This window comes from Centrocercus urophasianus, unplaced genomic scaffold (genome assembly GCF_019232065.1).
Source record: "Centrocercus urophasianus isolate 14NV4802_14NV808 unplaced genomic scaffold, USGS_Curo_1.0 seq_36, whole genome shotgun sequence".
In the NCBI taxonomy this organism is placed as follows: domain Eukaryota; kingdom Metazoa; phylum Chordata; class Aves; order Galliformes; family Phasianidae; genus Centrocercus; species Centrocercus urophasianus.
Window position 1 is genome coordinate 5,003,896 of NW_024884933.1, and position 22,909 is coordinate 5,026,804.

Consider the following 22,909-nt stretch of genomic DNA (forward strand, 5'->3'; position numbering starts at 1 on the left):
CTTTCATTTGAGTTACAGTGCCTAGGATCTGACTGATGTGTGCTTTATTATTCTTATGGTAGCTTGAAAAGCAGAAACTTAAACCCATGAACTCCTATTTCAGCAGAATCTCTTCCCTTCAGTTGTTACCATCAATAGTAATCACTTTTCTCCAATGATGCTTATTTATTCTTTTCATGGACAACTGAATGAAGCATGATAAAAATCTCAACTGCTTCCCTCTGCACTTGAAGAGGGGATACTTGTGTTGTGCAGGTACCATGATGACGAGGACACGAGTTCAGCATCTACATATGTGTATTGTTCTATGTTTGTGAGTTAGTAATGATTCAGGAATGTCTTCCCATCACAGTTGAATCGTGAAACACATCCTGAAAAGTGCAGCTGTATTTTAAAAAAGCCTTTTAAATATTCTAACTACTTGATTTTAATTGCTGAAACAGCAGAGAAAGGGACAACATTTAATAAAAAGTCACATTCCTCCTAGCTCCAACCCCAATATGCCAAGCTGTTCCCTATTACAGTCATCATGCTCTTGTGAAGCTTAAACAACTTTTGTTTACTCAAAAATTGAGAAGAAAAATCATCCAGTGGCCCCAGCCTTCAGAATTAATCAGGATTAATACTTTCACTGGTTTCCAGAAACCAGTTCTGATTTATTCATTCTTGCATTGAAATACAATTCCTAAATAATTAGATATATCATAAATCAAGAAGAGGTGCATTCAGGATAACAACCTACCTCTGGGAGTTTCACAAATCCAAACTCCTGTGGCAAGATGGACTTGTTGGTTAGCGTGACATTTGTCCTTACAGCTTCATAGATGGTGCAGTACCCAAAATCGATTTCTGCTGGACTGATTTCCAAGTCAGAAGTAGTAACAATTGCATGGACAGTAAAATTAATTTGTTTAGTCTGAAACAAATCCAAAAGCAAAGGATATAAACCTCTATCCACAGCATCGTGTGGGAAGAATTTAAGTGAAACGTCATCAGAAAAGATAACCACAAAACAAGCTGCTCTACTATATTGTTTGAGAGCCACAAATGGAAACGTAACATACTTACCTTGAACTTCAGCCTCATCGTTCTTCAAAAATAAGCAATAATAAATAGCTCTTTAGGAAGCAAAATTGCCAAAAACCACCCTTTTAGTCACCTAAAATTCTGTATGTTATAATGGAATCACATCTGCTTTTCCAGAAAACATGGATTTTAAGAATATATGACAACAGTAGAAAGAAGAATGAAGAAATTGCACTGTGGAATGCAAGAGCTCTGTTACAGAAGAGACTAGAAGGTAATAAGTGAACACTAATTACAAAGGATTAAGTTGTCTGTGTTGTAAACATGCTGACAAGAAAAAAACATCATGAAATCTATATCATCACTGAGAATGGCTTTTGCTGTTATCATAGGACTTCAGTTGTAAAGCAAGGTTAGTTGTAACACCGCACCGTGACAAAAAGCACAGCAATGACAGCAGAGCAAAATCTCATACAGCAGTAAACGAGGACTTGCTCAATTGCAACAGCCATAGGCACAGAAACAAAGGAAAAGAAGCTGCTTACCTCCCAAAGACCTCAAACACACAGGGATCTCCAGCAAAATCCCCTGACCTCCACTGCCAGCCCTTAAATGAGGGCTGGGAAAGGGTGGATCCTGGCTCCAGCCCTTCCAATCACTCAGTGCATTGCATGCACCTGAGCTCCCCTGGGCTGGCCCTGCCAGGTGCTCCATCACTGCCAGCCATGACTCAGCATTGCTGTTACAGTTAGGTATCACTGAGTGAACATAAGCTAAAATAATAGATCCACAGGACAAAAAAACCCACAGCAACTAACATTATCTGCAATCTGTATCATCACTGGAGCTTCCAGAACACCTGTCTCTTCATTAAAACAGCTCCCTGCGTCTTCGGGGAGGGAGTGCCTGAAATTAAGAAAAGTTACATTCAGCTTCATAAAAATATTGTGACTGTTTTCGAGCTAAGGGGATTAATAAACTTTTGATGGATGTGTTTCTGAACCAAAGGAGAAAACATATCTGTTACTTAAGGTCTAAAAGTTCATTCTTTACAGCTTTTACTTTTCACATCACATTTATGTTACAGAGTATTCACATACACAGTTGGTTAAACATCAGCTCCAGTGCTTCCATGATGTTAGCTCTAAATAAAATATTGTAAGCCTTACATATACAAGTATCAGGGAGAATGGCAGAAGAAAATACCATCCAGAAATTACAGTGACCTATGAAATTCTGCCTTTAATCCAAAAAGATAAAATTTCACAAGTGAGAAATGTTGTAGAGTTGTCACAGATTTCCTATAGGATGGCACACATCCAGGCAGCCTGCTCTGAGCAGGGGTGCATGGATTGCAGGGATGTCCAGCAATGAGGTTAGAATCAGTGACCGTGTTTACTAATGGCAGATTCTTTTTATTTATTTGAAGATGGGATTTGGGCACACGGGAGTTTAAAGGAGCTATTTACAGAAAACTGCAGCCATTTATGCTTTCTTATAAACACAGTCATTTACAACTCTGAACAATTTCAAGTTTACCTTCTAAACACAATACCAGGCTTCAGCATCTTTGCTGCAGCCAGAGCACATAATCAACCCATCCTGGCCAGTCGTTTCCTTTTGACATCCATGCTAATTAATTACCAGTAAATTGAGGCAGTACCAGTTGGATCACACAGCACCAAGACATCAATAAGGTGAAACACACTTGGAGACCAATGGTGTCTGATGATGTACCAGATTAGTCATTTACAAGTAATAGGCGTGTGCTCTGTTGCTGCAGCATCTTGCTATCGTAAGCTTAATTTCAGAGCGTCAAGCCAAGACAATACAAAAGCTAACATTTTTAGCTCTGCTGGTCTATTTATGGTGTCTTACAGCACCAGAGCGAGTTGCTTCCTGTTTTTAGGACTTCACAGTGATAATATTCCTACTACTACTATTGGAATTGCTTGCAATTTTTTAATGTATTATTAAAGGATAGTTAAAAAATAAATAGCACCCACTCACGATCATCATACTGATCTGAGATGTTGCTGGCTTTTATTTTGCAAGCCTGAGATGTGATTGCTAACTTGTTCAAAAATAGAACACAGAGATAAAAATAAAGTAGGAATAAAGTATCAGCTTCCACTTTGTCACAGGACATTAGAATAGCAGAAGGAATTCACGTGTTACAAAATGATCCTGGGGGAAAACATAATAATTGTCACCATAAGTACACAGTTCTAAAGTAGCTGTTGTGCCCTGGGGAAGAGACACTGAAATCCTTTGGACCGTTTTCTGAAAACAGCATCTTCGTGCTTTAAAGCCATTAAGGAAAAGCATGAGAGACCAGATTTAGACTGCCAGCATCTGCACGACTACTTCCAAATACAAAAAAAAAAGGAGAAGATGCTGTATTTGGGAATGCTGAAAGTCAGCAGATTAGAGAATTTGCCTTCAAATGAGCAGAAAATAGGTCTTTGCTTCTAGCACCCAGATAGTTATGTGAGCACTGTAACATCTGACCATGCATTTCAGTGTGCATGGAATACCTGGGGGAGCTTCCCAAGCCTTCAGTCATCTTATCTGCTCACTTAGCCTCGCTGAATGAGTGTTTCTTTTTACTTGTGTTGCTTTTAATAGAGCTCTTTTTTCTCCTGAGGAAACTGAGCTTAAGTCGATGAGCAGGCATTTACAGAAATGTGTCACTAGCTCAGTACTTAACATCAGCTTGGAGCAAGCTCATCTTCTGTCATACACACTCACCAGTGTGTTAGGCCTTTTAAAATGATCTATATACTGAAACAGCCAGATACTTATTTTGTGTGTCAGAAAAGCCTTAATCTCTTCAAATCTCCTTTCTGAAGCTTCCTCATTTTTCAAAAGGCAGATTAATTTTCTAAATCCAAGCTATGCTTCTATCCACTCAGTAAGTATAACAGTGCTTTGCAGCATCTGAAATTTAGGAATGGAAGAATGTCATGATAGTGGTTATTGTTACAGCGACCTGATAGGATTTGATATGTTGGAAGAAGTGTAAATACTTCTAGTTCCTTGAATGCTAAATAACCTGCTGAGGACTCTTGATGCCAATGCTTACTCTCTTTTTGGAATTGGGTCTGATTTACAGAGATGCTGAGCACATCAGTGAAAATCCAAATATATAACTATGAAAAAAATGGCATTCTTTGTTTCTGTGACTGAATTATGTTTGTACACAGACATATTGTGAAGTAGAAAAGACAAAACTTGCTGGGATAAGGCTTTTAGCATCTCTGAAGATGTTACATGAATTCCTACATGAAATTCAAAATCATTGTGTTCACATTTTAGGGAAAATGTACCTGGGTAAGATATGTACAGGAAGTCCAGCCATTCCTACCTTACCTACCAAGACAGGAGTGCTTGTCCAGAAATGATTTAATCACTGATCCGTGAAGTAGCCACCTGCCTAGAGAACTTGTGTGTAAGAATAGCTTCCCCACAGAAATGGAAGCAGTCTAGCAGGAGTACAACTGCTAGGATTTTGACACTGCTGCTGTCACTGCAGGAAAAGCACTTCCTAGTAGGTATGCGATCCAAGTTAATTTCCTCTTTGTGCATCTGGCATCTTTTAAAGAGGGAGAAGGGAGAGTAGGACTGAGCTGACACCAGCAGTGTGAAATCCAGCCTGCTACAGACATCAGGTGAAGGAAGGAAAAAATACTTGATTTGCTCAGGTTTTGCACTGACAGCCTCCTACTGATGTTATTTAAATGGCAAAAATATTAATGCTGGTGGGTTACCTGGGCAGAAACTTCAACTGCACACTGAAGGATGACCGAGGTTGAATGTAACCTGTTTTTGGAAGCAGCTTCATGTGTTTGCTCAATTCTTTGCATACTTCAAACTTCAAATGCAGCGTAGTTTTTGCTCTGCAAACAGATCAGATGAGCTCAAGTGGCATCAAGGGCTACTGGTGCTGCCATCTCGGCAACATTTGCTCTTGCAGTTTGTTCCTCCCTCCCCTTCTTGCATCTCTGCTCTACATTACAATTATAACTACTGCAAGCTTCCTTTGAAAATGAAGGGCAACTGAAACTGCTACAGCAAAATCACACACTTGCATTCTTTTAAGTTAAGTATAGAAAACAAGATTTTGGAATTACTGTAAGTAAACCCAGCTGTATTTCAGGCAAATGTACACAGCTGATTGGAACATAATTATCAAAGTGCAGCGCAGTGATAAGTCAGGTCAGTGGAAAGTCAAAGCCAAATTATTGTGAAATACCAGCTAATTATTTGCTGCTAAAATACATCCTCTCTATCTGAACCAGTAGAAATGACTCGTGCAGTGTTTGAGGCATCTGACTGGTGCTGACTGCAGCACAGAGCCTGCTCAAGGAGAAGGCACAGTCCTCTGGTGAGGCAGGAACTCTGTTCAGTAACGACTGGAGGCAGGCAGAATGTAGCAATGAAAAACTTACTCTGCCTTCTGTCTGAGAAGCAGAAAAATGAAGACCAGCAACTGCTGCGTGGGGCCAAGAATATCTAAACACCGTGTGAGCATCTCCCTGTTTTCTGAATTCTGGCCACACTGCAATAGGGTGATAGCCACAAACCATACCCTGCTTTGGAATTTTATGCCTGTGTGTAGAATTGCCAATCAATTTACAAACATTTCTCTCGTCTTTTTCCTTCTCTTGGACTGGTTTACAAGCTGTCAGTCCAGATGGCCTGCTCTAAATCAACAATTGCAGCGTGAGGTGCTGGGAGCTTGGAAGGATTGCTGACTGTTGACAATCTAAGAGAACTACATAGTAGTTCTTTAAGTCAGTGCAGATTATAACTTGCCAGTGAAATTACTTGTCAAAGTGATTCATATCTGAGAGGATTCTGGTGAAATGCTTTCACCCTTTATGCTGCACATCTATGCTTCCTAATCACTGTATTCTATGTGACCAGAAAGAAAAAAGTTAATGTTTAGTAATGCTACAGAGCTGGCTGGGAGAGCTCAAGTACCAGAGCTATTTACCTAACTTGAAAACTTTCTGATACAAGCAACAGAAAAACTGTAGTGGCCAGTGGAGGAAGAGATCTGCCAGGCATTGCATCTAACGGAATGATTCCATTTATTTACTTTGGCAGATTTTGAGACAGAACATTCTTGCACGTGTGATACTTGAAATTTCAGCACTGGTGACTGTGTAACAGAGACAATTTTTCCTAACAAAGGAGGTGGGGGGGATAAATTGAAAACTTGATTTGCCAAGGTGCTAAGGACAGCATAATACGTATGAAGTGCTTATAATTTAGGGGAAGTTGATAAAGTTTTCTCAGTTAAGAAATTTTGGCCTAAGCAATTTGACAGCTTCTATATTTGGAGCCCTTTGAAATCTTTAGTTTTCATTAGGATAGTTATTTTTCTTCTATGCTTGTAACTTTTATCCCTGGGTTATCTTCACCGAGTAAAACCCCTTACATAACTTGTGCTTCTCATATCTGTAGGCTGAATTTTTGAGATAACAGCTTTACTCATTTCTTTCCAACTGTGAAGAATCTGTGCAGTCTGTAGATCTGGTAAGAGGTTTAGAATGGTTGCCTTCTCCAGAACCAGTCTCCCCCACCCTCCCACAAAACCACCCCAATCTTGTTTAAATAGAATCTAAGATATGCAGATTGGTGAAATAGGAATGCTAAGTGTTTCATAATGTTTGCATTAGGTAAAGATATCCAAGGTAGACCTGAAGGCAATTAGTAGAGTAAGAGTTCACATAATAGAACGTTACAGCAAGAAACGTCTGGGAGTCAAATGGGTGAAATATTGTCCTTCTGTTACAGTGCAAACAGAAGGAATCTTCAGACATTATTGATGCAAACTATGGAAATACATATGTACAAAAAATATCTGGGTAATCAGTATAATTCATAATTTATCACTATCTGGTTACTTTAAAGTATCTGCCACTCCAGTGCAGTTCTTAATTCCTGTATGGCTCAGGAAAGGTTGCATCTTTCCTATGCCATAGGAAATGCAGAAGGACTGACTTGATTTATTCAGCATCACTGCACGTGTCTATGAGACTGGTGACTGACCTTCTCAGAAAGGAACAGTTGGCATGAAGCTGGCTTCCAGATCATTCTGTCAGGAAGTTCTTTGGCTGAATCAATTATACCAAATCAGCACTCAGTTTTAGGCACATTTATCTCCCTAATATTTAGCTTGCAGTTCCCTATGATGAAACTCACTGGGGCTGCTATTCCCTAGGGACTTAACAGCTCTATCACAGAACAGGCACAGCACAAGGAACCTTGTAGGAGTGGAAAGGTGTGTATTAACTCATACACTTCACAACTATTGCTGCTCTTGGGAATCTAGGATAGCAGCATACCCAAGTCTAATTTCCACAGTAGTGTAAACTGGGAGGGCTTGTAATCAGGATGTCCTCCTGGAACACCAAGGCAAAATAAAAAGTGCAAAACTGTTCTTCAGCCTGCTGTGATACCCAGATGTCTCTGGTACAACAGACCCCGAGGTATCGCCTGGTGACTTAAGATCTCATCAGTAGCTGTGGAAGGCAGCTCACCTGCTCTGGATGACAACGCAGTCCTGGTAAAGTCTGTCATACACACAGATTTTTAAATCAATGTTGGGATTGGGCACCCAAACTGGCACGTCAATAGAGACTCCAATGGCACTGAAGTACAGCTGTTAATACAAACCAAGAGTATACTTATCAAGAGTGTACTTATTTTTGTTAGTCTCAAATTGTTACTGATCTAAACAGCTATAACCTACAGCTAAAATATGTACTTGTTAAAGGTACCTTAATTAAACAAAGCTATAGAATTTATAAAATAAAACCTAGATCTTACTGTGTACCAGAACAGAAATGAATTATGTTTTAGTTTGGACTCCTTTCCAGGGAATGTGAAGGAATAACGTGCTGCCCAAGAAATTGGAAATAAGTAGTTGAAGAGTTAAGTGAATGTGCAAGCATTCAGAAAGTCAGGAGACTGCAGCATGTTTATACAAAAGGGCAGTGTGGTGCTATATTCCACATAATGACCTCGAGTCTAAATTTCAGCAGCTACATAGCTCAGACTTGGACAAAAATGATCCTTCCCTGCCAGAGCTGAAAGAAAGGGTACCCACAGGAATGTGCAGTATGCATCTGCAGTTTCTTTTGTAGACTATTCCATCTGTAGACTGTGGGGAGAGCCAAGACTGGCCTACTGAGCTTGGAAGATTTTCTTCCTTTTTCTTTTTTTCTTTTTTTTTTTTTTTTTTTTTTTAAATTTTTTTATTTTTGGCAAGCTTCTGTGAAGTGTTCCCAGGCAGAATTTGGCTTCCAATGAAATGCAGAATTAAAGTATGCTGAAATGGTAACTGAAGTTGTCATCTGTCCCAGCCTTCACACATCAGTTTCACTACTTCGTGCTAAATAATTCCAGTGCTGATATATCAGAAAGAAAATAAACTGCATGGGTTGGGAACAGAAGAAAAGAATTTCAGGTTTATATACAGGACAATAGATGTTTTCCAGCAGGGTGTCTGATAAACAGCTGTGATTTGAGAGAATCTACAGGTTTAACAACCATAGTCCATCAGAAAGAAGGGCCCTGATTTACAAGGCTTCTTACTGTTTATCATAGGTTACCTCATTGTTATTTCTTCTGCCTGTAAACCTATTTGTCCTCTGTCCATTTCACCTGCTTTTAGTACAGGATTTGCACTCCTGTAATTCTTGGTAGAAGCAGAAGCAGAGTTTCAACAGTCTTTGAAGCAAGTCTTACACAAAATCACTCACTGGTTTGCAGTCTGTGTTGTCAAACACAATCACAAACTCTGCCCGTACGTCCCCAGGGATGGATGGCATAAATATAACCTGAAGTTTGACTGAGCTGAAGGGTCCAATTTCACCTTCAGTAACCTAAACAGGAAGTAACACATTTTTAATCAGAACCTCTCTTAGTGTGGTTGGCTACAAAAATGTATGGAAGTGAAGCTGCATGTGCTCATAGTGTACAAGCACACCACTATGCCTAGTTTCTCACTAGACTGAATGAACTGTGACAGGGAAAAATGGATCAGTGGTCTTTACAAGGTTTGTTTTGGGGGAAAAAGCTTGGGATGGTGTGGTTTCACAGGCAGACATGGTCAGAATCTTATTGAGAGAGTTCCTTTTTATTGCAAGACTTTTCTGACAGGTAGATTATGTATTTTACCAAAGAGTTTCCATCATATTGGTGAATAATTCATACTGGTGTAACAAATACATGAAGAAGCTGCTTTGTGCTACCATTCAAAGATCTGCACCGCTGAATTCAGTGCTCTTTCACAGACAGGTAGAACCATAAATACTAAGAACTACTCTCTGAACTCTTATCTCTGCATTATTTAATGTGGCACATTCTTCCTGCCCCGCCTTTCATGTTGTCACTAGATGTTGCATAAAAAAAGGAATGACAGGAGAATAATCAATCTGACAAAAAGAAAAGTGAAATTGTGAGAAATGCGAGTCTCCTCCAGCTCACAGACCCTTTATGGACTGAAGGAAGAGGCAAATATATTATTTCATTTTAAGGACGTAAACTAAATGGTTTTAAACTAAAAGAGAGGAGATTTAGATTAGATGCTGGAGAAATTTTTCACTGAAAGAGTGGTGAGGTGCTGGAACAGGCTGCCCACAGAACTTGTGATGCCCCATCCCTGGAGGTTTTGAGGCCAGGTTGGATGGGCCCTGGGCAGCCTGACTTCAGGCTGATAGAGTGGTTGGCAACCCTGCCCACAGCAGTGCAGGTGGAACTAGATGACCTTTGAGATGCTTTCCAGCCCAAGACATTCTATGGTTCTTTGATTAACTGTAAAAACAGTGGATTCCACTAGGGTTGAAACTGATTATGTACTTCAACATTTGCCAGCAGAGTGAAAGCAATTCACTTGATGTAGGCGGCTTAGACTACTGAAAATCTTGTAGTATTTCAGGGCATTCATTACCTTTCCCAGCATAATTTCAGTTGGTGTTTCTTCAGGTGAGCGTTCCGTTAAATGATGTGCATTGTTTGTGTCTTTATCTGAACTGAGATTGAATGCATCTTGAGCAAGTTGTTCTGAAAGAAAAAAACAACACTAACAGACCCACAAAATGCTGGATGTGTGCATCAAAAAGAGCAGCAAGCAAAAAAAAAGCCTGAAAATGGCTGAGGGTGGAAGAGACCTCTGGAGATGATGTGACCTAAATCCCCCTGCTCATCGCACAGCGCTGTGAGCATGCAGGTCTTCAATAGCTCCAGAGGAGGTAACTCCACGACCTCTCTGGTCTGTAAAAAGATTGAGAGATAAGTAATTCTGTGGAGGCAGGTACAGTGATTCCATTAATCACTTTCACTCCAGAGATTCCAGGGAAAAAAAAGAGCCCACCACCTTGTCCAGGACGTTTGGTTTCCTGCGATGGAAATGATCAATATACACAAGAATATTCAACACGTATTTTGAAGAAGTGTTTCTTCTGCAGTATTGGATCTTTTAAAGTACACAGTAAACATTAGGAATGAGAAGGAAGCCTTGTGAGGTTCATCTTTCTGTTTTCTTGTTACTAGAATTAAAGACTATAAAAATAAACCTGTCATGTGGATTTCTCTTCTGAGGGGTGGGAATTTGGTTGCTGAGATAAAAATGATAACTTTTTTGCAGTCTCTGTAAGCTAGTTGGTTTCTCTATTCTTCTGAAGCTGAATTGTTGATCACTAATGAGGATCAAGATTCTCTGTTGATTTTGATATAATGGTGCCAGTACATTATTTTTAGTCTTTTTTTTTTTTTGAGCTCTGGAGGACTTGCAGTTGAGGCAGCATACAAAGAGATGCAACATTGCTACTAGCATGATGAACTACTTAATTTGGTTAAGTCTGGGAAACTTGCACTTGCAGTTTCTCAGAATCAGCTCACCTGTAGAACTTGTCTCAGTCCTCTGCTGCTCCACCTGGGCTACACAGCAGGTTGGTTCTTCACTACCATCAGGACAAATTTGTTCTTTCTTTTCAAGCACAGATGTTACGGAACTATTGTTATCTTTCCTCTCAGGAGCAGAGTCACTGCATGGTTGAGTAACCTAATAAAAATATTTGGGAAAAAGTAATTTCTACTGATCTGATCACTTTGATCACTGAGCTTGTATCCAGCTCCAACTTCATCAAGGAGCTGCAAATGAGATGTGTTTTCTTGTAACTGTTTCACGTTATAAATGGGATTAATTTAGGGTGATGCTGTTGAACCTACTGTTCTGGTAGCAGAAGATCCTGCTGTTGCTCCACATCTACTGCTGTCACCTGCTGATGTCTGAACCTTGAATCTTGTTCCCAAAGCTCCAGTGTTTGTCAGGCTGACAGTTTGTGAAATTGTCTCTCCCACCACTTGAGTGCCAAAGTCAACAAGATCTTTATCTAGTGCCAGCTGTGAGAAGAGAAACCAATAATTACTACTGTCCTAGATAGTCAGTGATGTCCATCAAATGAGCGTGCACTTTTTCAAGAACAGGACTTTCAAGTTCTCAATTCAAAGACAGTGTCCAATAATTGCCAGCTGTGGGCGCTCTCCTGCCTACCTCTTGGTAAATATTTGCAATAACGTTTATGCTGTCTTGCATTTTCTGCTGTTACTCTGACTTTAAACAGTCACTTACAATGCACGTCTTGGCTGTACATTTCAGTGGAACTGAGAAGGATCCTGTTTGGGCCATAAACATGACTTCTCCTTCCAGATTTTCATTTACCTAAAAAACAAACACAATCCCCCCAGCCACGTCATTGGCAAAGATTCAGCCTATTTGACAAAGTTACCACTGAGGTGCACTTACCACAGGCTTAAAGGTTACCCCCACTTCACAGGACATTCCAGCAGACATTTTACCAGGCGGGTCAAACCTGTGTAGAGAAGCAGCATAAAACTCCCAGTTAAAGACATGTGTGAATGCATGAAACCCCCTGTTCTGATTCTGGTAGGAACAGCAAAGAATATTTATATATTTTTCCATTTAGATTAATTTATTTATCTGGAAAGTCAGAATGAGGGACAGATTCAGGAAAAGCCACAGAACCCCGGTGCAACTGTAAAACAACAAAGATTGATTTGTTGAGGTTTTATTCAGAAAGTCTTGCAATATTTTTAAGAGGAAAGAATTCGTGTTCACTTCATAAACAAGGCAACTGGTGGAGCTGTGGCTCAATAACATGGTTAAAATGGAGTGGACCGATCACCTGCTCTAACACCTGGGAAGCAGTCTGCCATTATCAGTTTTTACCATGGATCTGTAACATCCCACTATCCAAATAGAAACGAAGAGGAAAAAAGAAGGTTGCTGCAATTGATCAGAGAACGTGCTGCTTGCTGCAAGCTGTATCAAAATCATCTTGAATAGAAACTGCCAGTCACTTCAATGCCTCATTTCATGGTGTCTGTGATGCAAACAAAATGCCCATCAGAAGACAAGAAGTCTCACAGCTGCACTCCAAATGAAATTACTGAGGCACAACTAGAGCCCTATTCTGCCTGACAAAAACAGGCTAGACAAAATACACGACTGAATGTTATTAGCCAGGGGGATACCTAGGAAGCTGGGCCCCACTGTAACACAGAACATGTGCATTAATCACAGTTTTATCAAAACAGAATTAAAAATCAACAAAGATGAAACATTTTCAAACTGAAATGGAGAAGGAAATACTTTTCAGAAAACACGAGCTCAGAATGCGAGTAGCAAATGAGCTTCAGTACACTGAGCTTCAGAGCAGGTCACTGGCAGCTTCTCCTAAGAAGGGCCTGAAGGAATAGCTCCTATTTCCAGTAATACCTCAAAGAAGTACTGGCACTGTGTGTACACTGCTTTTCCCATACTAGGGACTGGGCCCTTGCTGTCACCACTACATAAACCAATGATGTGCAGCTCAAAGTCTTCAAGTTTCTTTTCTGCTCTAAGACACTTCCTTTCCTCATTATAAAAGAATGCAATACAATAGTTCAGATGTATCTAATGAAAATTGTTTAATTTTACTATAGAACTGAGTTATGTCTCCTGTTCTGATACAAATGTAAAGCAAGAAACTCATCTACAGATAGTTTTACATACTGAATGCTGATGAAGTCCTTCAGCCATTCACTGATTCCCACTGGTTTGCAGTAGTTAATGCTGTAGGACGCATTTATCAAAACTATCTTCTTTTTGTAGATTTTACCAACATCGAAATCCTTGAAATACCAAACATATCAGGAGGTGTCAATTACAGGAAGCAACATTTACACAAGAAATGACAGAACAAGCAGTTTTGGCACAGCAGTGTACTTTCTGACAGTGTGCTTGTTAATTACAACGCAGGGATAAACTGATAAGCTCACTTTCTTCCCAATGTAAGTATAATATTATAGTCATTTGCAGGCTGGAATCTTTACTGAAAATTTTCCTCCTCTCCTGCTACTTGGGAGCAGAGGGTGAGTGAGGGGTTCTGTGGCCCTTAGCTGTCTGTTAGTGCTAACCCACAGCAGCCAACAAGGATCTTTTCGGTGCCACAGCATTTTGATCAAGACATCAGTATACGAGTGTAGCAGAAACATCCATCATCTTTACAGACCTGTGTGCAGTGACCACTAACCTTGAAATGAACACAACTTGGTTTAGTATAGAAAGTTCGTCCTTGCTGTTCATGACCAGACACTGTTCCCTTATGAAAAATTCTAGTTTGGAATTCCTCCTTCTTTTCCTGTAAAGTCTCTGTTTTCGTTGTCCTTGTAGCCAGATGCTTTGTATCAATTTCCTCTTTGGATATCTAACAGGGAACATCGATAAAAAACACGGTGGCAGTAAATCACTGTGATCACAGGATCTCCAGAACAAAGTAGAAATGCCTACGGATATAGAATAGAATCTCAGTCTCTGGCCAACCTTCATTATTCTCCAGATTAAACTCAGCCTCCCAACTTCTATGTGAACAAATCAGTTTGTTCTCCCTACAACCATCCAGCATTAGAAGATTCTGTTTTCATGGCAGTGAAGGGGTTACATTCCACTTCTTGAGCAACCATTTAGAGAAAATCAGCTAACTTCACTAACATTTGTTATGGTCCAGTGCTTCTTTCATACAGCACATGATATTTACTGACACACTGCTTTCTGACTGATTCTCAAGTCTGCTTTTAAAGGCCTACATCTGAAAAAAGTAGAGTATGGGAGCATACTTTGGAATAGCATGCACGATCTTAGCCATACAATTCCTGGGCATTATTTACTTCTTTACAGAGTACAGAATATTTGATAAAAATTATGCTTTACTGTGTCTAATTTGGGACAAAATAAAGCAATCCACATAAAGCAATCTGTGTTTCCAACACAACAAAAAGTCATGTTCAGCTTTCTCAGGGTTTTGTGTTTTTAACTCAAACAAACAAGTGAACACGATGCGATGTGTCTTCACATATCTCCAAACTACAATTGAAGTTTTGTTTTCTCCTGAAGAGAAAACACTGATGACAGAGTCAAACAACAATTACCCTCTGATATTCTCACATCTGAATCTCTGTATCTATGCAGTAATGACATGTTAACTGCAGAATAGATAATTGGTGATTTTAAGCTGCATTCACAGAACAGCACCTGCCAGTGTCATTTCTTCAGATACGTACAACTACTAGAGAGGGAACCGAAACTTTTCCAATCCATTTAGAGACTTTCATGAATAATTCCAGAACATTATAGACTTCAATGTAACAACAGGACAAATACACATATCCACATATTTTTTTTTCCTATTTTTAAGAGGAATCATCACAGATTTTACCTTGTGCAAGTCACATTCCTGATTCAATAGTTCTGGGAGCTCTGGTTCTGCTGGGATCTTATCCCTCTCCTCCTCATCCTCATCACTTTCACAGAGCACATCGTGGGGGACGTTTTCAGAACACTTTCCTACAGAAGCAGTTCTCTCACCAGCTGGGGAACAAACTGATGGAGAGCACCACGACTTCTGTGAGAGAAAATAAATTTGGAAATTTGAAATTACTGGAGGGCAGATGCATGAGCAGTTAACAGTTTCCAAGGATATCTTTTAATACAGAGTGACTGGTCTATAAAGCTGCAAGGCTGAAGATGACAGCTTAAGCCAATCCCTTCTTCAAATGACAACTCAGACAATATTGCAGTAATGAGCACCTATAGGATGATAACTGTATTCCATAGGAGGGTGGGCTTGTGAATAGTGACTGTGTACATTTTTGGGTTTTGTACATTTTTTTGTCATATCTACTGCATGATGACCAAGGACTTTCTTGCTTTGTTATGTTATGACTATTTGCACAAACCTTCTCTCCCTTTCTTTAAATACCTAAGGATTGCAGGCAGACACAGGCTTCCTCGAGGGATTCAGTTCATCCCACCTCTCCTTTCCAGGCAAGTACTGCCTGTAATATTGTGCAGATCAATTAAAACAAAACAAATACATGAAAGAAACCCAAACAAATCTGTTGTCATGAAAACACTGTGTTCTCCATTCTGATATGTTGAAAACATTTCTCTTGTGCTGACAGTCTGATCCGAATCCTTACTTGGGGTTGAAGGTAATTTTATTGCTCTTGGGGTCAGTTGTGATTCATGTGTCTTACAGTGTACATTACAATGTACACTTCTTACAAATACCCTTAAAAATACAAATGGAAACAAAAAAACATCCGTACCAAGCAGCAACTGTCCTGAATGAAAGTACCAACCATCAAAAATAGGGAGACTAATGGTCGTCAAGAGATCTGACGGGCTGATGGAGGTGTGACTCTCCACTAGCTGCACTATCTGGTGTTTGGCTGCAGCCCGTGCTGTTCAGAGGTACAGCCAAAATTCACTTTCCTACAGCTTCAATAGAAAATAAACCTAGAGATGTTTCTGTTTGTTTACCTGTGGTGCCCCAGCTGGATGTTTGCAGGTCTTCTCAATGTAGCGCCATGTTTTCTTTCTCCACAGTAAAGAATCTGTACATTTACCACCACTCTTAATTGCCTTAGTACAGGACTGCTGATTTTTCTGCTTGAAAATGGAAGCTTTTTCTTGCAGAATTTTAGATACAATCTCAATTTTTCTTGATTTTTGTTGCTCTCTAAAAGCTCTGTAAGGAGATGTTATAAGAAATGTTAAACCAAGTTGTTCATTAATGACATTACAGAGCATTTTTTGAGCCTTTAAGCTCAACGTCAAGTCTTCAAATTGAGAGCAGCAGTAATTTGTGTCAAGACACAATGGGATTCAGAGGGCAAGTATATTTAGACTAAACATATTCCATTTGAGTGTTTTAGAAGTTGATGACAGTTGGCTATCTGAAATCAAGTAGGTTGTAAAAAAGCAAAAAAGGATTAAAGTTAAGGCCACACGTAATGAACATGAAAGGTAAAATTCAGAGCTACAGTTCTGTGATGCATTGGGCAGATCATTCAGTCTCAGTTTTAATACTGGCAGTTTAATACACAATTTTTCTGCAACAGACATTACCCGTGCTAATGATCCTTTCTGATACAGAAATCTTTATTTTCACCTTTTCAAATAATTCATATCACTCCTGATTCTAAATAGGAGAGAAGATATTGTCACCTTTCTTATTTAAATACAGGCTATTGCCCACTGAAGCACTTCAGTGGCTTAGTGTAGCCTCATGATACGCCACCACAGCAAATGAATGGCACTGTATTTATATTTTGGGAAAACCAAGGCACAGGGCAGTTACAAAATGTAGGAATGGTACACTGACTCCCAGTGCTACCTGCTCCAGGTATAAAGCCATCCTTTGCTCCTATTACTAGTTCTTGACTTTTTCATTCTACTCATAGGCAATGTACAAACGAAGTTAGAGGCTTTAATGACTAAAGAGTTAATTTTTTGCAGGCAATTCAGAAAGATTTATTCAGGCTAAAATGTGCTCTGAGAAAACAGAGAGTATCCCTTCACATAAAGGGAGAAAGGTGGAGCCCTGGGGGGGTAATTCAGCAGTTCCTCAGGCGCCTGGTGGAGCGGTACTGAAATTAGAAAAGAACTGCTGTGAAAGTGCAGTCGTGTCACAGCTAACATTAAGACTAACAAACTGCCTCCCTTGTGCCTGCAAAGGGAAACAGTGAGAGGGAGAAGGCAAGCAAGGAGAAAGAAAGAGGCAAAAAGGGTCAACTTCTAAAAGTTAGATATTTCCTGCAGATCTCTACCAACTGGTTATTCTATTAACGGGATTTTTAGAATGCTGTCAGTGAGAGTTGTATTATGCAGCTATCAAGGGTGAAGCATTATTTATCAAAACTGATTGAATCTTTATATATACTGATATATACTGATTGAATCTTGCTATCGGTTAGAAGAGCCAGCATGCAGAAACGCATACCTCAACCGCCTTCCGTTTAACACCTTGACTCAGATTCATCTTCGTACGTGGTTAGAAACAATAATTAACTGCACCAGAGTAGAGATACAGGCACAGCTCTGTCCATATCAAAGCAGCAGGAAGGAGACTGCACTGTTGCTGCTGTAACTGCACTGCAGTTTTCTATATGCACAGAGAGTGTTGAGGAAATGCAGGAGCGCTGCTACTTCGAGCATCAGGTTTAGGTTTACTGAATTGCCCTCCTGGGGTGGTTTATCCTCCTTGCAGAAATCAGAACACAGGCTCCAAACTTTGGTTCTCTGAATAATACATAAGCTAGAATTTCAAGTCACTTAAAACTGGCTGTATGAATTTCACACTTCCAGAGTATAAGAATGAGGTCACTCTCTTGAGACAGCACCATATATGTTATGCTTTCGGAATCCAATGAAGAGATCCAAAATACTCCTGCATGAACACCAGTGAGCAATGAGAGCACAATATAAAAACAAATACTTACTCTTTCTCCTTTTCATGCTGCAGCAGACGTTTATGGAGTAAAATTTCCTTGGCAACATTGCCTCCTTCTGCCAGGATAGCATCCCTCATTGTCATCTCCTGTTTCTTTGCCTCAGAGACCACTGCTTGGTTCCAAGCCTGGAGAGCCTGGAGTTTTTCCTATGGAGCCAAACAAACCACAGCTTCGTATTTGATTCACGCATTAAAGAAAATGGAAGAGGGACTCTGGTCTCCTTATCTAATTTGTGGTAGCTTTACCTGAAATACAGCTCACTGTCTTTAATATACACAACAGTCAAGCAAGTTGTCAGTAGTTTGTGTGTGCTGGAGATGCCAGAAGCTCTGACAAGTCAGCACTAATTCTTTCCCCTTCTAGTTTTTCTCCAAAATATTCTTCAGTGAAGCAATGTTTACAGAATATTTACAGCTCTCATCAGATCAGTATTAAATTAAAATCATTGCCTCATATTCTACAGAACACAAACAGATGAGGGAAGTAGCTTACCTGAGAAATTCTTACTTTACATTATTTAGACACTTAAGTAACTGCTTTTTTCTATGTGTTTTCTCCACATGAAGTATTTCTCATTTTGACATCTAAATAACTGGAAATACTTCAGCCATATTTTTGGAGGATTGCTTGTAGTGTGCACTGCTTTCAAGAAAGCTACCATGCCATAGCAGCTAGAATGTGCACAAAAAGCTCCTTAAGGAGAAGTGTCAAAAATCTGTCCATACAAATCTAATACCATTATGTCCTGTAGTTAGATTCTCCTCCATTTAAAAAGAGATTTGCTCTACGGAATGGCAGCATCACACAGCCATTCTGCAGTGAAAACTGGAATTACTTTCACTAAAAGCTAGCAGTAGCAATCTAACAAGTCAATTTCTTCATTCCCCAGCTCAGCCACAGCAGCAGTACCCTATTGGAAGTTATGCTGTTTTTCAGGGAGAGCACAGCTTGTATCCTTCTCTCCATATGCTCCTGAGTTTTCGCTTCTTCCTTTGCATTCTTCTCATGAATTCTGTAAGCACAGTGAAATCTTTCAGCTTATATCCTGGAAAGCTTTTAGTATTTGAATGTTTAACCAGACAAACAGTAATTGTGTAAAGTCACCTAACATCTCCTGCATGTCTCTGTTCACAGTAATACTGGGTGGGTGAGGTAGAACTGTTCAGAAAGCCTTCTACATACAGTACCTCTGATTACATGTGTGCCCACAGCTTCCAACCAGTTTGCTCAACAACTTTCTTTTGTACGTTTCGAACTCAGAAATGCATTTCACATTATTTGTTTAGTTGCTAAAATAAAGTAAGAATTCATATGTTGATCATGAAATTGATATCTAGACAATGACATGCTGAACTTGAGACAAGCAAACCACACTGAAAACAAACCCCAGAAATTCAAAAACCTTGAAACATGTTTGAGCATGAATCAAGTCTGTGAGTATCCCAGTTAATATAGTGGTGAACTGAAAAAAAAAGCCAGTAAGATACTGAGCAAAAAAGATCAACTGATTTGGTTCAGTTTGTTAATTTTAATTACTGTTAAGTTTGTACATGTTATCTAAGGAAAAACATAAAACACCATAAAAGCAGTACAATTATTTCAATCACTTTTTCAATTAAGTCCTAACATACAAGTAAAAGTAACAAATGCTCAGTTCCTTGAGTAACAAAATAATTTAATATCACAGTAATTGTATGAACATGGAGTTAGGAAGGCAATACTCATTTTACCACCCACCATAAGAGAACAGGAGCACACAGAAATGCCCTCTTGAGTCACTGTCACCAGACAGCAAGAAGGCTGTTTTACTGCATCTCAGAGGTAATGCAGAAAGGCCAGTTTCCAACCTGGAATTCAGCTGTGCTATCTCACACATATAGGGAAGAGCTGTAAATGACTATCAGTGCCTACACGTGGTCAGAGCTCTGTGCAGCCCATCAAAGAATGGTCCCTTCAGCTGCAAGGAATCTGAAGACAGGAGGTGGATTTTCTTTTTTCATGCACTTTTGTGCCAAGTAAAATTTGAGAGCTTCAGAGCATTGGCATTGTAGCAGATTTCCCAGTGCAATACCAGGACATAATCTAGCAGAAAAATGATTACTTTTCAAAGAGTACAGGATAGAGCACTGCATACTGAGAATGTACAGTGCTGGGAAATAAAACAGGAGCTAATGATTACCTTGCCATGCTTTTTCTCAGGAAGTAGACTGCTTTTTTGTGGTTCCTTTTGGCATCTTCAAGCATTTTTTTACGCCTTTTTTCGTATCCTTTCTGGGCTTTCTCTTCTTTTCTGTGAAAGACAGGCAAGCCAACAGCACTAAGGAAATGATTATCTATGGTTTAACTAAGGAAATGATATCGAATGGTGGGGAGGGAGTGTATCTGTATGTCTTGAAATGGGGACAGTATTTTCTCCCCCCCCATACAGTCTCTTGTCTTCACAAAAGCTACAAACTGATAACCTGGGATCCTTTTTCTCTCCAAGTTTCAATGAGAAGATCCTCAGAATGTCCTGGCACCCAGCAGCAATGCAGACACGTGCACTTAGTCTGACCTGATACATTTAAATTCCTTAGACAAAAAGCATTCACAGTTTTTGTCTTTAGTAAGTTAATCATGTCAGAAATCCTTATCTGAACAGTGACAAGACTGGGGGAAATTCTTACTTTAATTCTATTTCCTCACACAAATATTTCAGAGCCAAAATCCAGCTCGGAAATACAATACCATGATTACTTCCATTAGCTAATCTTCTCAACACAGGAAATAATGAATTGGCTACAAGTGACAGAGGGAAAGGAAACAGAGCCCCACTTACTTTTTTAAAGACAGCTGATTTTCTTCTGCTTTCAGTGCTGCTATTTTTTCCTTCCGAATCCGCACTTCTGCTTGGTCCTGGTATTGCATCTCTAGCTCCTCCTCATCTTTTTGAAGTTGTTTGTGGAGGATTTCATATTTTCCCTGCTGGGTTTCTATCTGCCACATCTCAAGCCTTTAAAACAAAGTGTGAGCTGCTTTCACAACCGAGGCATAAATTAGAAGTATTTATGCTTATTCATTGCTATTGTAGATGGGTCTACTCTAGTCCATCCTATTTTCCAATTAAACTGGGACTTAAATTTCATTTATTGGTGCAAAATTAACTCAGGATCTGAGCCACAGCAACCAATTTCCCAAGCAATTAATTGTTTAGGCTAAAAGTTGCTCTCAAGATCCTTTGCTTTGCAGTAAACCATAGCAGTCCTCAAATTACGTAGTTCAATATTTACTAACAGTTTCTGCAGAGATTAACTTTGAGATCCATTAAACAGCACAGGAAGAAAATAATAAAGACTGACTCCCATCACACAGTTTTCTCATTCCATCACTTACATGTTTTCTTTCAGTGTCAAAGCAATTTTCAGCTCCAAATTCTTCTCACCCTCCAGCTCAGTGCACAGTCGCCTATGCATTGCCTGTAGGCGGAACACGGCTGGGCTGGTGCATAAGAAAGAGACAATTAGAAAGAAATTGGAACTAATTAACGTTAAAAAAAATCAAAAACTCCTTCCAAACAAAGTCAGCAACAATAAATAATAGCTTGGGGGGTGAGAGTTATGTATTAGAATGACATCAATTTATACAGAGTCTCTTATTCAGCTCCCTAAGTGCCCATTTGTTGGTCAGCGGTGCAGCTCTCTATGAACTGCTACAAATTTGTCAATACTTACACAGGAGTGTTTGCTTTCAAAGCACTGGCAGGTGGCTCCAAGTGATTATTTCTTACACTGATAAAAGAAGCATTAGTAAGTATAAGCAAACCTAGAGAACCTGGATTGATTTCACCTTTAGAACGGCACTACAATACCCCGTGCACTTTGGCTACAGCAGCAGTGTAACAACGCAGCTCTTTATTTTCCCTGGGCTTCTCTACCCAGGAAAATGACTGCACAGCACACTGCAGAATCAATAGGCAACAGATGGAATTTATTCAACATAAATTCCATCTTTGGAAGTGAAAATTGGAAATGGATCTTCTACCTGAAGTTATTACTTGGATTTCACAATTTTTGTAAGGCTTCAATACTGCTTGTGGCAGACAGTATTTTCATTATTGCTATAAAGTGATGCACTTGAGCTTTGTAAGCCAGGAACTTATCAAGTCTTCACTATTAATTTGCTAAATATAATAGACTGTGAAAATTGCTATTTTCCACATTTCTAGACCTCACAATTTGACTTGTCATAAGTATAAAAACCTCACACAATGCCTTTCTGTCTTTGTTGGTTTTTCTTAATAAGAGTCTCTCTAAGATCCTGAACAGGGAGTCTAATACCTGCCACAGAAGTCTGATTAGCATTAAACTCATTTTTGTTTAATCAGTTATTCTACTTTGGCAATTAACCCACCTGGGTTATTCTGTCATTTGCTGATGCACCAAGATTCTTCTTACTGAAGAATAACACAGGTCATAAAATGCAGCTGCAAAGTTTGTTCACAATGCATTGGCTCCTGGTACACAAGCCACCCACTTCTTTCTATTTAAACCAAATGTGAGGAGTACAGTAAATTGCCTCCCACTTCCTCACAAGTGTTTCAGAACAGCTCCTGCATGCAGAGCTGCTCCTGAAAGGCATTGGTGCATTTCACAACATAAAACAATTAATAAAAAAAAAGCATACATATAAATCCTGGTTGTAATTGTTAGGAAAAAAGCATCACCTCCAAAACTGACACGGCACACCGGTGTTGGTTGATCATAATGAACAGAATTTACTGGGGGACTGATAAACATAACTGACAGCAGTGAGCTAGGCTGACTAATAACTTGTTGTTGCTGGATGCTCCTTTAGAAATATGCCTCTTTCCTATCCATTCCTAAGTCTCCACCTCCTTCTGCACTTTGATTTAACTGACAGAACCCCAGGCCTGAAAGCACAGAGGTCAGGGGTGTCCATGCTAACAAACCATTATTTATTTCAAGGGGAAAAGCTGTTGCTGAAAATCCCAAACCACGTGAAAAGCAACTGC

The 22,909-nt window shown here is 39.6% G+C and overlaps 1 protein-coding gene and 1 long non-coding RNA gene across 8 annotated transcripts in view; one reads left to right on the forward strand and one right to left on the reverse strand.

Annotated features, from left to right (window-relative positions):
* Positions 1 to 1,567, forward strand: part of LOC122167104 — a 35,464-nt gene extending 33,897 nt beyond the window's left edge. For both annotated transcript variants that reach the window (XR_006170962.1, XR_006170963.1), the window contains exon 4: positions 1,204 to 1,567. This is a non-coding gene — a long non-coding RNA (uncharacterized LOC122167104). The remainder of the gene's footprint in view (positions 1 to 1,203) is intronic.
* The window catches only part of CFAP74 (cilia and flagella associated protein 74), a 60,642-nt gene that overhangs the window by 9,980 nt on the left and 27,753 nt on the right, over positions 1 to 22,909 (reverse strand). For 4 of the 6 annotated variants that reach the window (XM_042831389.1, XM_042831392.1, XM_042831386.1 and 1 more), the window contains exons 7-25: positions 21,271 to 21,375; positions 20,717 to 20,890; positions 20,078 to 20,188; positions 18,808 to 18,910; positions 17,887 to 18,044; positions 15,926 to 16,133; positions 14,820 to 15,005; positions 13,638 to 13,811; positions 13,118 to 13,236; positions 11,849 to 11,915; positions 11,675 to 11,764; positions 11,272 to 11,445; positions 10,942 to 11,104; positions 9,992 to 10,104; positions 8,802 to 8,924; positions 7,578 to 7,699; positions 4,797 to 4,925; positions 1,845 to 1,932; positions 743 to 916 (exon numbers count right to left, since the gene is read on the reverse strand). In XM_042831389.1, the coding sequence (XP_042687323.1) occupies positions 743 to 916; positions 1,845 to 1,932; positions 4,797 to 4,925; positions 7,578 to 7,699; positions 8,802 to 8,924; positions 9,992 to 10,104; positions 10,942 to 11,104; positions 11,272 to 11,445; positions 11,675 to 11,764; positions 11,849 to 11,915; positions 13,118 to 13,236; positions 13,638 to 13,811; positions 14,820 to 15,005; positions 15,926 to 16,133; positions 17,887 to 18,044; positions 18,808 to 18,910; positions 20,078 to 20,188; positions 20,717 to 20,890; positions 21,271 to 21,375 (2,581 nt within the window). The remainder of the gene's footprint in view (positions 1 to 742; positions 917 to 1,844; positions 1,933 to 4,796; positions 4,926 to 7,577; positions 7,700 to 8,801; positions 8,925 to 9,991; positions 10,105 to 10,941; positions 11,105 to 11,271; positions 11,446 to 11,674; positions 11,765 to 11,848; positions 11,916 to 13,117; positions 13,237 to 13,637; positions 13,812 to 14,819; positions 15,006 to 15,925; positions 16,134 to 17,886; positions 18,045 to 18,807; positions 18,911 to 20,077; positions 20,189 to 20,716; positions 20,891 to 21,270; positions 21,376 to 22,909) is intronic. The other 2 variants (XM_042831390.1, XM_042831391.1) reach the window with 2 other exon arrangements.